This window comes from Coloeus monedula (genome assembly GCF_965178545.1).
Source record: "Coloeus monedula genome assembly, chromosome: 8".
Classification (NCBI taxonomy): domain Eukaryota; kingdom Metazoa; phylum Chordata; class Aves; order Passeriformes; family Corvidae; genus Coloeus; species Coloeus monedula.
This window is the reverse complement of record NC_138788.1, coordinates 24,392,279-24,406,595: the sequence shown is the minus strand read 5'-3', so window position 1 is coordinate 24,406,595 and position 14,317 is coordinate 24,392,279. Positions and strand designations below refer to the sequence as shown.

At 53.7% G+C, this 14,317-nt stretch overlaps 1 protein-coding gene across 2 annotated transcripts in view; it reads right to left on the bottom strand.

Moving 5' to 3' along the window:
* Positions 1-521: 521 nt before the first annotated feature.
* DNMBP (dynamin binding protein) overlaps positions 522-14,317 on the bottom strand; it is a 33,991-nt gene continuing 20,195 nt past the window's right edge. For both annotated transcript variants that reach the window (XM_082286655.1, XM_082286654.1), the window contains 13 exons: positions 8,842-9,029; positions 8,139-8,238; positions 7,481-7,628; positions 6,941-6,958; positions 6,072-6,271; positions 4,892-5,022; positions 4,556-4,660; positions 4,242-4,370; positions 3,457-3,789; positions 2,855-3,037; positions 2,581-2,779; positions 2,032-2,483; positions 522-1,756 (listed from right to left, as the gene is read on the bottom strand). In XM_082286655.1, coding sequence (XP_082142781.1) covers positions 1,571-1,756; positions 2,032-2,483; positions 2,581-2,779; positions 2,855-3,037; positions 3,457-3,789; positions 4,242-4,370; positions 4,556-4,660; positions 4,892-5,022; positions 6,072-6,271; positions 6,941-6,958; positions 7,481-7,628; positions 8,139-8,238; positions 8,842-9,029 — 2,372 coding nt within the window. In that variant the 3' untranslated portion in view covers positions 522-1,570. The remainder of the gene's footprint in view (positions 1,757-2,031; positions 2,484-2,580; positions 2,780-2,854; positions 3,038-3,456; positions 3,790-4,241; positions 4,371-4,555; positions 4,661-4,891; positions 5,023-6,071; positions 6,272-6,940; positions 6,959-7,480; positions 7,629-8,138; positions 8,239-8,841; positions 9,030-14,317) is intronic.

The following is a 14,317-nucleotide window of genomic DNA, read 5'->3' as shown; positions in this document are numbered from 1 at the left end:
TGAGCCCTCCCTGAGGCTATCACAACCACTTGTGGGGCAGATTTTGGGCTGTGGCTCCAGACTGCAAACCTGATTGTGGTGGAGACAAGCTGGAGAGCAACCAGCACACGTCTGTGCTACAGCCAGGCACACACAAAGTATGGTGGTTAATGTTGACAAACCCTTGACTTGTTCTTGGGCCTGACCTCAGCTGTTGGCATGCAGAGAGCAGGTGCCCACTTAGAGCAGGGCAAACACTCACCCCCACCAGCCCCTACTGCCCTGCAGCCCCAGCTGAGGGGCTTTGCCCAGCTGGGGGAAGAGGGCAGTGCAACCACTTCATCTTAATAAAGAAGGTTCCTCTGAGGGTTTCCTCGTGCCTGAGCTGCAGCTGGCACAAACACCAAGGCAGCAGAATGCAGGACCCCACCGAAAGGGAAATGTTTTTCCTGGCCCTGTAGGTTCTGGATGCAGTCTGTGGTCTTTGCTCCCCGCACTTGCCAGACACTCCTCCCAGCTCTCCCAATACTTGCAAAGGCACCTTCTATACACAAGGGTAAATCTTTATTTACAGAGCAGCAGTACAGGGGATACAAACATTACCCCATGAAGGGAACTTCTTCCCTTCAGGACATGGCAGCAGCAGTATCACACACCAACCCAGCAAAAGGCACCACATACCCTTCCCAGGGATGGTCCTGCCATTCCAGAATGTCAGCACCCTCTCCCATGCTGTGCAGGAAAGCACAGGTGAGGCAATTCTGGTCAGACACCCCAAAAAACAGGCTGAAGGATAGCTTCTGCCCTGCCCCAGCCCAGAGCAGCCAGGTGGGGCATGCCAGTGCATAGATGGGTCCTGGGCACAACTAATACCTTGCCTTGCTGACAACGGTATGGTGTTCTGGGCTTCTGGCTCATCTGAAAGATGAGAACCTGATGGCTGCTGGCACCAGCAGATCTTGGAAAGGCCAAGCCCCTGGGAGAAGGCACCTGCTGTGGGCTTTGTTGTGAGGGTTTCAGAGGCCATACCCATCCCAGGCCTGGAGCTCAACTACTCCCAGCAACCCTCAGAGCTGCTTCCCCAGGCAATGTGTAAATGTCCCACCCCCAGTCCTGCAGAGACAGGCGAGACTAGGCTCCTGCTGCACAGGGAGCACATTCACAGGGTCTGAGCTGCTTTTAGTATTACTTGACTAAAGACAACCTCCAAAAACTCAGCAATAGCCTTCCACAATTTAAATCCACAGCAGCTCCTCAGCCTTAGTCAAGCCTTACCCTCCTGGGCAGGCCCCAGCCCTAAGCTTAGCTCCCCTGCTCCTGGCTGGACACAGGATGTCAAACACACCTCAGGGGTGAACTCACCCCTGCCCTCACAGAAGCTGCCTGCTCCTGCCTACCCGGCCAGCCCACCCTTCTTCCCTCCCCTGAAGGGGTAATGGCAGACAGTGTCTTGGGGCCCAGGAGCACTGCACAGCTGTAAGAGGCACAGCCTCAGGGTGAGCAGCGGGGGCTGCAGGGCTGGCCAGCCTCCCCCAGGCCCCTAGCAGTCCCAGCAGGAACAAGGCATGGGGTGCAGGCTCTGGCTGCTGTCTCACGTGTACTCTGTCTTCCGGATGTAACTTGAAGGCACATAGCCCTGCTTCCCATGGGCCTCGGCCAGCCACCACTCCTGATTGCCTGTGATGTCCTCAAACTGCAGGATCCTCAGTCTCTGGTTAGCTGACACACTCAGCTCGTTGGTGTTTCGGCCTTTGAAGGTGTAGAGAGCGTAGTAGACCTGCCAGACAAGGGGAGAGCATCAGTTGGATAGTCACACCACACAGCCTCATTCTGACACTGCATAGGATGTGTGGGCTTTTGTCCTTCTTCCCAGTGACAGCCCTGGCCCCATCCTGGCCTCTGCCCACTCCCATTTGCAGCCTAGTTCTGTCTCATACTCCACCTCCTACATCTTTCCTGTCACTGCCAGGGAGGAGGATGATTCAGTCCCCAGCCAAACTAAGCAGTTAGCCCTTGGCATCCCCAGCCCCATAAGGGTGGCTGAAGACTCACCTGGTTGCCCTCTGACTCGCTGTTCTCCAGCCCAGAGTCTCTGTCCTCCATCGAGGGTGTGGGCCTGAGATGTGCTTTGGTGGGGTGCCTGTTGCGAGAGCTGGGGCTGCAGCCCGGCTCAAGGCGGCTGTAGCGGCGCTGAGACGTCACTGTCCCAGACAGTGGGGCTGTCCTGTCACCAGAGCCAAGCTGGGCCAGAGAGGGGGAGTCCACCTCCAGTGGGGGCTGTGGGGACTGGTACACATCTGCTGGTGAGGCAGAGTCCTGGAGGGGTTTCTGAGTGAAGGTGACAGCCGCCCCACTGGGGCTGAAGGTCAGGGTGGCGTTGCTTTGGGGAGAGCAGCTGCCGTGCTCCGACTCGTTGGAAGAGTGGCTGCCCACGGAGATGTCTGACTGGCTGCGGCGGGGGTTGTAGGGCTTCAGAAAGGAGCTGTACACAAAGCCCTTCGTCACTGCAGAGAGGGAGAGGAAGGGAGCTCAGACTGGGGCACAGGGAGACCAGAGGAGGGGACTCACAGCAGGCACCAAGGGCAGGGAACAGCCACCTACCCCCATTGTCTATGAGCCAGCGATTCTGGCTGCCCATGGGGTCCTTCTTCTTGATGACGCCCACAATGTCTCCTTCCAACAGGGAAACATCCAGGTCTTGGGCAGCATTGAAATTGCGGTCAGCCTGGAAGAGGCTCTCTGGGGGATAGCGGGCCAGGAGGGTGGCTCGGATGTCATCTGACTGCAGGAGGTAGGTCGGCTGCAGAGGAACAAGGCAGGTGTGAGTGGCTGTCCTGGGCTCTGCAAGCCCTGACACCGGGCAGAGGGCACTCACCAGGCCAACAAGGGGCTGCCGCCGGGCAGACTGCCGTTCCATGCTCTTCCTTTCAAAAGTCTTCTTGGGAGCCGCCTGGGACTCTGGGAAGAAGGTGAAGGCCTGGAGCTGCTGGAGGACTCGACTGTGCTCATCCTGGAAGACGGCAATCAGGTTCCCCTCCCTGCCAGACACCTTCAGCAACTGGAACCAGAGCAAAGTTGGGGATCCTGGTTAGGTGACAGCTGCTGGGAGAAGCAGCCAAGAACTACAGAGCAGACCACGGCAGGGGTCTGAGTCCTGCCTGTGATTTGTGTAAGACCCAGGTCTGCAGTCCTGTCTGGACTCAGCTGTAAGTGGTCCTCAAACGCATGACCCGAGATTCTCCCAGGACAATGCTCTTCTGCCACTGCTCCAAGAGCCTTCTACACACAATTGCATCATAACCCTGCAATGCCTGACCCGAGCATCCCACAGGAGCCCTCCACAAGTCACTTGTGGCCTGAAACCGCAGTAGCAGCTTCCTTCATGATGTGACAGGTCCCAGTGATGCTCAGGGATAAACCCTGCAGGGATCAGTGCTGCTCTGAGCCCAGGGCGCTGCCTGCACTGTGGGAACCCACCGACAGCAGGGGTCTGAGCTCCTCCAGGGCCAGGCGCACGAAGTCGCAGTGTGCCTCGGCATAGCCCCGCACGCAGCTGGCAAACAGCTCCTTGGCGAAGCGCAGGAACTTGGGCAGCTCGTCCAGCAGCTGCGCATTGAGGGCCTCGTAGTTGTTGCGGGCTGACTGCAGCTCCTCCAGCGTTCGCTTGTCCTTCAGCTTCTCCGCTCGCTCGGTGCAGTTGTGGAAGTCGAGGAGTTTGTCGAAGCGTTTCTGCACCAGCTTGTGGGGCCCCGCAAACATGCTCAGCAGCTGGCTCAGGGGCGAGCTCACCAGCCGCTCCGTCCGCTCTTTCTGAGGGGCAGAGGTGCAGTGAGAAGGTGAGACAAGGTGCTCTTTCCCACTGTGAATGCCAGCAGCTCACTCTCCAGCACACAACCTCCCCAGGACAGTATAGTCACTGTCTCCTGATGGCACCCACTGGAGCTCCAGAGGTCCCTTCCAACAGCAATTATTCTACAATCTTACATAACTGTGCCAGCATGGATAACTCTATGGGAAGTACCTGAACCACTCACATAAAGAGCTGTAGCATTTCAGGTACGGCTGAAAAAATGTGTATCTAACAGGCACATTCATAAACTCCCAGGCATCAAAGCTCTCAGGAGGGCAGAGCTAAGGAGGAATGCTCACAGCTCTCCCAGGTTACCCTCCCTGCAGCCTCCCAGGGCCTGCCCATCTGCAGCAGATGCCCAGCATGGGCCCCAAGGGGCATCCCCAGCACACGAGAGCACAGCCTCACTCACAAAGCTGGAGAAGAGCTGGTCGCTGATGAGACGATTCACTTTCTGGAACTGGTCCAAGTCCCCACTTCCCTTCTCTGTGCACAGGTCCCACATGCTCCCTGCTGCCAGTGCCTTCATACAAGCTGATTCCTGCACCAGGGAGAGAGACATAGTCGGATGAGCCATCCTTGCTGCCCAGAAGGGGCTCCCAGGGCAGCCCAGACCACTCTGCAGGGCTGAAGCAGGAGCCGTGGCCAGAGGCACTGCAGGGACACACCATGCAGATAGGAGGGGCATGCTAAGCCCCACGGGCTGGGCATCACACCCAGACTCACCCGGACATGCTGCAGGTAGAGGGAAAGGTCCCGGATGAAGGACTTGATCAGACGCTCCTGCATCCGGAAGTTTTTCTCTGTCTCTTCAAAGGCTTCATCCTTTAGCTGTGAGAGAAAGTGTTTCAAGGGAGGTGATGCAGGACTCAGCACCTCCCAGAGTGCAAGATGTGGGGCCCTCCTGCCCACAAGCTGGACAGCAGAGATGGGTGGTTCAGACCCTACGCTCACGCTGCCTCCCTGGCCTGGGTGAGAGCTGCACGGGGGAAGGGGTGTGGGGGGACAGCAGGTACCTCTGGAGAGGCACTGCAGGGTGTAAGTGCACCTGATGCACAGTACCTGGGGTGCAAAGCCTGTGAGATGCTTGAGGTGGCTGCTCACACGGTTGGATTTCTTGATGATAGAGTGGAAGTTGAGCTTGGAGATCTTCTCCATGAGGCTATCCTCATCCCCTTTTCTGTACTTTAGCACTAAATAGATTGATACAGAAATCAAAACCCTTGTAAGCACAAATACACATGTCTTACACTGCCTCATCAACAATCAACTTGTTAGTTCTCCTCTTCCCCAAGCCTCTGCAGCCTGAAGAATCCCACACATCATTAGAGAATGGCTTGGGTTGGAAGTGACCTAAAAATCATCCAGTTCTAACCCCTCTGCCATGGGCAGGGACATCTACTAGACCAAGTTGCTCAAAGCCCCATCCAACCTTGTCTTGGACACTTTCATCCACAACTTCTACAGGCAGCCTGATCCAGTGCCTCACCACCCTCAGTGTACAGAATTTTTTCCTTGTATCTAATCTAAATCTACTTTCTCTCAGTTTATCCAGTCCTATCACTACATGCCCTTGTAAAATATTGTATCATAACCTCCCATCCCATCCAGCACTGTGCCACCTATTTGGTTCTTGAGATGCCCTAGTTTGCAGACAAACCATTCAAGCTCTTCCACAGGATTATGCATAATGCCAGCATAAGATGACATAGGAGATGGCGTACAACAATCACTGGACATACGCAAGGTATGCTTCTATATTGCTTCTTTAGCAAATGCAAGCAATCATTACAGGCAGCCTCTGTCACCTCAGCTTCAGTGGGGCTATGAGGCAGGACTAAAGGCTAAGATCTGCATGAACCAGGGGCTTCCAAGGGAAAACAGGGAGGGTGGCCAGCAGGTACCAAAGGGAGTAATTTTCTCCCTCTGTTCAGTCCCAGGGAGGCTACACTTGGGTACTGCATCTAGTTTTGGTGCCTGAAGGCCACAAGAGATGTGGGAGAGTCATAGCTCCTAACCCACAAGGAGAGCTGTGGGAGCCAGGCAGGCTGGACATGAGGAGGCAGAGGGGGATCTGCTCACAACTAGCAGCTACTTGAAGGGCAGTTACAAAGGTGATGAGGCCAAACTTCCCTGAGCAGTGAGATTTCCTCCGTGACCATGGCTGCCAGCTAAGGCTCAGTGGCCAGCAGACACCAACCACAGAACACCCAGTCCTGTCTGTCTCTGCCCAGCTCCTCACCCAGGTCCTTCCGGCGCTTGTACTCGTTGATGTTGACGTTGATTTCTTTGACTGCGAGGACAGCAGCTGTGAGTGGTGCCCTATCAGGGTGAGCCTCGGGGGTGGCACTCAGCAGCTCCATCAGCAGCAGTGGGTACCGCATCACCCTCTGCACGGGCTTGATGAGGAAGGAGCCCAGGTTAATGTAGTTTGTGCAACCCCTGGAAAGTCAGGACAAAGGAGATGTATCAGGTGTCAGTCCAGCTCTGCCACACAAACTCTGCCGCCTCAAACTAGTGCCAACCAGACCCAGAACTACAATGCCTCTAAATCCACTGTACTCTCTAAGTCATGCTGCCCTTATGCCCAAACTCATTGCACTCCTGAACTCCTGGTGCTCTCAGTTCAACCCCAGGTTTCTGGTCCTCACTTGCACCAGGTGATCCTTCCCAGCCAGGATCCTCTCCATTACCAGACCCACCATGAAATCCCACATAGGCACAGCCTCACACATGCCAAAGAGCCACTTGTTTCAGATGCTGTTCCACCACACAACTGCCCACATCTGTCCCCCAGTGCAGGACAGACTGACTCCAAGACTACAGTCACTGCAAGGGTTTCCTGGCTCCTTGGGGCTGAGGGCTCCCAAATCCTGTTTCCTGCCCAAGATCTCCCCTCGCCTCATCACTTGTGCTGCCTACCTGTGCAGCCTACCCACTGCCACTGCTGCAGTCATGCCACAGACACCCCTCTCCTCCCAGCTGTGCCTCCACAAAGCAGTGTTAGGGCCCCCCAGCATGCACCCAGCCTGTGGCAGGAGGTTAGTTACAAGGGAATGGCCAGACCAACACGGACAGACAAGCAGGGACTAAGAGGAAGGATGCACTTACCACTCACTGTACAGGCTCCTGCTGGCCCACAGAGTGCCAAAAAGCAAAGAAAAGCAAGGGTTAATAGGGTGGCAGGTGTGCAATCCCACAGCCAGTGTCTGTGCCCTGCCAGTGAGGCTGCCAGGGCAGTGGGCAGCCCCATTCTTCCACAGCAGCTGTCGGCACTGCTGGCTGCCGGGACATTTCCCTCCACAAGCTGGAGCCCTGGCACTCACTGAGCCAGGCAAAGCAGCTCCTTTCTCACCAGCCATGGTGGGTCAGGGTTTGGGGAACAGGAGCCCTCAGGCCAGGACATGCCACCTTCTCTATACATTGGTGGCTTCTCTGCAGATTTTAAGGGGGGTCTATAGGTTTCCCAGAACCTGTGCATTGGGGCAGGGGGCCATTTGAACCCAGAGCCTGGTGAATTATGCAGTGCCACAGTCAGACCCTCTCCAGTAACCACCTGAACTGTCCAAACACTGCTGACAGAGGGGCAGGGATGTTGGAAACTGATCCCCCTATCCCAGCCTGGTGGCTACCACAGCCAGAGACTCAAACCTGAGGCTATCCAGCAGGTCCAGAAGTAGTTTCTGCATCTTCTCATCCTTCTCATAGGTTTCCAGCAGTGCAATGGCCTCATCATGGTTCTGGCAATACACCCTGTAGACACTCTCCAGCTCTGCACGCTGTGTCAGGAACACTGGCCCTGCAGACAGCAGCAAAGCAGGACTTCAGTGTCTCCTGGTCCCCAGCTGCCTCCAAAAACACTGGTGTGTCTCATGATAAGACATCCAGTGTCCCTGTTCCGCACACACAGCTCAAGAAGACAGTGCTACTACAGCATGCAGGACCCCTCCTCATCACCCATCAGCACGGGGAGCTCAATCAATCCAGGTCTCCCAGGGGGAGTAGTGGAGACATTGGACACTGGGGCCACAGAGCAAAGGCACAGGCAGCCCAAGGCCTGAACAACTCAAGCTGGCAGCACTTTGGGGCAAAGGGCCACAGATGGCCACAGGCACTGTGTCTCAGCATGGTGACCCCTAGGGCAACACAGATCTCCTTGGCTTCGCTGTTGGACTGATGAGTAGCAATGGGGACCAGCAGAGAGAAAGCCCAGTCCCAGTGATCCTCTCCCACCATTTAAACTGTTATGTCCTGCCACTAGCAACGCCCATCCCAGCCTTCTGAGAAAAGGTAACAGCAGAATTCATACCAATGGCATCTGAAGCCTCCAAGGTGGACAGCAGCTGCTTGGAGAAGTTAATTACCATGTGGATGTTTCCAAAAAGGCTCTCAAAGTCTATGTTCTGCATCTAGTAAATGGGAAAAGAGATGTCCTGGATCATGACATGTCCCAGTCAGATCCAACAGCCCCCCTCCCCCCCACATTGCCCTCCTGCATCAGTCCTCAGCTTCACAGCAGGCACCTGGTGCGCCCTCCTTTCATCGCAGTGACTCCTGTATGCATTTCCTTGTCCCCCAGTGCACTGAAACTCTCACTCCTTATGTGTCCTTCTCTTTCCCAGCAATTCTGCCTCTGCTCACCTGGTTTTCTCTTTCTCTCCCCACTAAATTTGTCCCATGCCAAGACTCCATATCTTATTTCTCCTGTCCATGAATTTAACTAATAAACCAAATGAAGATAAACTTTTCCTGCCCCAGAAAATCAGTCTGTGATACTTGCTGCCAGGTCTCTTGCTCCCAGCAAGGATGAGAGCTCAGCATCTCACAGCAGATGGGCTATTGCAACAAGTGCATGGAGCTGTGGGAACCACCCTCCTCCCCTCAGAATAGCTTAAATTTCCTTTATGGGTTCCCGTGCTGCTTTGTCGCCTTAGAGAACTAAACTGACTCAGTATCCTCACCCCAATTCACCAGTGCTGCACCGCAGCTTTCCCTCTCTTCCCATCTCCTACCTGTGCCTGCTGCAGGGGCACCATGATCCTCTCCACACACATCTCCAGGTCTCTGATATAGTCCCGCTCTGTCTGAAGCAGTTCCTCAATAACTTTGGCCCTCTTCTCCAGCATCCTTTGCTCTGCGCTCTCAGTGGCGGCCGAGGATGGCTCCAGGGATGGTGTCTGGGAGGACAGGAGAGTCATCTCTGCAAGACAGATAAACGAGATCATCATGCTCCAGCAAAGCTGCAAGGACAGGAGACAAATAGCACCTGAACTGCGACACATGTAACCCATGAGACTGAGGAACAGCACTACTGAGAGACCAAGGGCCTTTCCAGAGCGGCCATCCCCAGGGCTGCAGGCAGACCCGGCTGCTCCTACAGCCCACCCTCGCAGCACCAGGAACGCTGCGAAGCCCCGGCACCGGTGCGCCGGGCAACAAACCTGCTCCACACGGTCTGCCCCTATACCGGCCGGGGCCTGCGTCCTCTCCCACGCCGCTCTCCAACTCCGCGGCTCCGGGAGGCTGCGGACACGGAGGGGAGCCCCCGCTGCCCCGCCGGGCAATGGCGGCCACCCCTCCCTCAGGCTGGGAACGGGGTCTCCGTTCTGCAGCCGCGGGGCATTTCCATCTCAATGGCCGCGGAGGGCCCCGGGCACCGCAATGGTGCTGCCGCCGGCAAAGCCTGGAGCTGGATCCCGGCCAGCGGGGCCGGGCAGGGCCGCCCCGCCCGCAGGGCCCGGGGCTGCGGGCCGCCCTCCTCGGCCCCGTCCAGACTCCCGCGGCCGCTCTCCTCCTGGTTTTCAGTCCCACCTGCGGCCCCGGGCCGGCCCAGCCCCCTCCCGCTCCCATTGAGACATTTTATCCCCCCGCAGATTCCTGGGCCCCGCCGCGCTCTGCCCCACCTGCCTGCGTTCAAAGGCTGTGCCCTCGGGCCGAAACGACGGCCGCAGTGTTCCCACCGCCCCTCCCCGAGCGCCCCCTGGTCACCCCTCTGAGGCCAGGAACACTCGGGTCTCCCCCATTTCAGGGCAGCACGGAGCCCCTTGCAGCGCCCAGCCTGCCTCGGGTACCCCATTTCATGTCAATGGCTGATTCCACAAATGCGCCGTCTGCTACGGAGCCCCAGCTGCCCTCCATCAGCGGAAATTTTTTTAGATTTGCAGACATGTCCCAGCTCAGACATTTCTGGGAATGTTTTTGCAGAACAGGCACTTCCAGACCTCCACCTCCCTGACCTCTCCGGTGCCAGCCTCAGGCAACAGAGGCTCAGCGTCGATTAAACCCAGGGACACCCAGCAGGGCTTGGGACTTATCCTGGTACCACAGCACCGACTGTGCACGGCCCCAAGAAACCCCCACGCTCCCAGCTGCTTCTGCCCAGGTGCTGGGCAGGCTGCAGGCAGCCCCCAGCTGTGCCCTGTGGGGTGATGGCAGTACCCAGCACGGCAGCATGAAACATGGCATGGGAAAATTGCTGCCTCAGCCTAAGCATCCTGCCCACTGCTCCCCCAGGCCGGGGTCTTCACACTGAAACAACCCGAGAAAGAAGACACCCAAGCTGAGACACTGATTCAGCCCATGATTATCTGAAACCATGCCAGCCCTTTTGGCCCTTCCCACTGCAGAGCAGCTGGGGCAGAAACCAGGAGCATCAGCACCAAACAGCAAGTTCTTACAGCCACCTGGGCTGAGGATGAACCACTGTGCCTCTCCGCAGAAAGAACAACTTCAAAATCATTCCCACTGCAAGCCCGACAGATGGGAAACCCAGCTGAAACATTCAAATGCCCTCAATGTGGGAAGGAAGATACTCATCTCTCTAAGCTGGCATCTCTGCTGCCCTGCCTTGAAATCTAGCCTGGGGAGAGGCAAAACGACCAGCTCCATGGAGGAGGACTCAGTGACACAACCAGCACTACATTTAGTAGGCAATCATTGGGAAGAGAAGGCCTCACTGATTCCTACTGGCAACTATCCTTAAGACAAACCCCATCAGAGCCTGTCTTGGCTTTCCAGCAGTCCCTGATGATCAACTTTATCAACTCTAACGCAGCAAGGAGGGCCTGGGAGCAGATGCTGGGTTTAACTGGTTTTGCTCTTTGCATTTCCACAGCATCTGCAAAGTCACAGCAGCAGACTGGGCCCTGCTGTGCAAGGTCCTCCACAAACACCCACAGGGATATCCCTCGACGAAGCACTTGGAGCCTGAACAGGATACGAGCAGAAAAATGTACAGGAGGGACAACTAAACACCAAGATAATACAGTCAGCAGGTCTTTGTGGCTCAGAGTTAATGAAGTAATAACAAATGAGTTATTTTAAAGAAGGCATGACATTTGTTTTGCAGGAGAGCAAGCTCAAGTGGGAAGGCAACTGGGAAGAAACAGGAAGGTGTTAATTTGCAATGCAAACAGGTGTGTGAAACCCAGAGGGGGTGGGCGGGTGAGATGATACTACTGCATGGGGTGGGCTGGGAAGAATCTCAAAAATGAAGACAAGCCAAAATCACAGCCAGAAATGACCCATGCAGCAGCATTTGGGAAGACAAATGGAAAAGATTACATTTGCTTTGGTCAAAGAGCAGGATTTTATATTTAGCCCCAGGCAAAATGCCACCACATTAAGTTTTGTACAGGACACCTCAGGAGTTTACTGCACCACCAAACAACCCTGCTGTGCTCCCAGCCTTAGCCATAGCTAAATTGCAGTCACACCATGTGTTTGGCTCCAGCTCCCCAAAACAAAGCTGGGGATGCCCAGTGCTGCTGGCAAGTGCAGCAGCTCCCCATGCTCCACCAAGCAAACCCCAGGCAAGTAAATCTAGGTTAGGGCCTTACAGAAAGTACCCTGTGGTGGCAAGGATTCAACCCACACTTGTGAGATTGCCAGCTCCATGACACCCTTCTTCGGCAAGTCTCAAATCCCTGCCTATGGAAGAGAAATTAAAACCTTCCCTGCACAGATTTTAAGCCCACAGTAGTCATCAGCTCAGCTTGGTTGACCTGGCACAATGCTGGGAACCAGTTCTACCCACTTACACTGTACTAGTACTTGCATGATTTTGAAAACTCATACAAATAAATTCTCCTCCAGCCTTCTTGCTCTTCCTGGAAATTTCAAGATTCCTTCAAAAACAAGGCTACATTGCAGTCAAGTCTCTTAGGATTCTTCTTGTTTATGACTAGTCCAGCATCCTCCTTCAGCAATGAACTCAAAAGGTGTCCTACTTCTTTCCAAACACTTGCAGCTCAAAATATTCAAATACAGAATTTATTTTTAATATTTGGCTCTTATATCTAACCAATATGTATTAGTGTTTGTTTCTGATGCATTTAAAAACTCTCACTTTTTGTATTTCATACTATCTCTGTTAATTGTCATCAATTTATTTTTTCCTGTTTGTCACACATTCTTGTATGTCTAATAGCAGCTTTCCCTAAATGAGGCTTATTAAGCAGTTAACTAAACCCACTAATTTCACAACTGTGGGTTTTGGTCATCCAGTAAGTATTTTTGAAACAGATCTCCATTTTACTTCACAGATTTTCAATTTAAATGTTACCTTTCAATTTGATTAATCACGCCCATCAACTTTGAAGGTGCTAAGACATGCACCACAGCTTGAATGGGCTTTGTCGGCCTGCAGGAATATGACTCGTATTTCTCATGAAGCCACCAAATTCCAATCCAGTGACAAATTCATCTTTACCCATGACACAGTTGCCCAATAGGCATTCAGAAATACATTTCCATAAACAATGTTCTCAATCACAATTTTCAGAGACTCAGATTTTGTTCTGTTTCTTCTTGGTTTGATGGTCTGAGACTGCCTCCCAGGAGCACCTGCTTTTGAGCTTTGCTAGTACCCCTGCTGACCCACGAGAGATCCAACACCAGCTCGTAACCCAGCCCTGGCAACGAGGTGTGAAGATGGAGCACACTCCCACCTCTGCCCTTCCCGGGGAGGCTGCGATTTGCTGTCGCAATCACACGGCTCATCCTGCTCGTCTGAGAAATGCCACCGTCATCAGCTTTCTTCCAATTAACGAAACCTTTGAGTTGTTATTACCCACCCTCCTACCGGGAGCACACATGCAGGTTTTCCCTGCCCGGCTCTGGGAGCAGAGTTGGCCCACAAAGACCAGATCCAATGGGAAGCATGTGCACCACGCTGCAGGGCTCGCCCAAAGGTCTGCATCGCCCCCCAAATGCTCCTGCTCAGGGCTCACCTGGCAGCATCCCGCAGGCTCGGCGCAGCCCGGCGGGCGCTAGCGCAACCTGGAGAGGGACGTGCCGCCCATCAGCGCCGGCGACAACCCCAGGAATCTCCGGAGGAGCTGCACCCAGCCGCGAGGCAAGCCCGGCCCCGGGCCCACAGCTCAGCACAGGCGAGCAGTGACTCAGGACAAAACAAACCAGCTGCAAATATTTGAAGTATGTGGAGGCCAGGAGGGGAGGAGCCACTGCCGACCATGAGGGGGAGGCGATGAAACTAGGGCAGGGAATAATTAATCTGAGCGAAAGGCTAAACTCGCTGCCAGGAGCAGGATCTGGCTGGGGTGAAAACTCTTACTCCAGACATTGGTAACACACCAGTGAGCTGAACGGGGGCAGAACAGGGATGCTTCTCCAGGGCCACTGGAATGGCTTGGTGTCCCAAACGTGTCTAATGCAGAGCCTGCTTGGTGGGGATATCTCTGATGATATCTCTCTGTGGTGAGACCACAACCATTGCCCCAAACAGCCTCTGGTTGCCCAGACAGCCCCATGGCATCGGGCGTGAGCAGAGGATGATTCCAATCCTTGACACAGAAAAAAGTGAAGTAATATGATGGTGTAAAAGAGCTAAGCTGCTAAAGCTGAGTCAGGGCATCAACAGAAGTGTGAGCAAAAACACTGACGGAAAAAAGAATGAAAGCTGAAAGTTCTTTAAAAGGATGTTTTAAATAGATGTGAAAAAAACATGAAGAGAACTCTATTGATGAAAAATCTGTCCTGTATCTGTGCTTCCATAAAGACAGCAAATATAAATATATAAATGAGCATAAAAAATAGATAATAGATACACCAGGAACTCTGAAGCACAGAAAAATGAGAAAAGAAAGACATCAAGAAAAATCCATGGATGGTAGAATTCAATTTTCATCTTTTAAATGAAGAAATAAAATACTACTTTATAATAGACCTTTATTTCCATCCAGGACAAAAGAAAACCTACAATGACACAATCCAACATTTTTGGCAACCCTGGCAAAAAGGTAGAATTATACAATAAATTTTCTGCTTCTTTCTTTCTAAAAAGAAAGAAAGAAAAAAAAAAGACCTTGAAAACCCACTGCCAGTGGAGACTATCCAGAAAAAAAAGGTATTTCTAAACAGAGACTGGATTTAGTTAATCTCACATAATAAAGTAAATGGAAAATCACTGCTGTCATGTAGAGAACTGAAGATCAATTCAACAGGATCACAAAATAAAGATGAGGCATA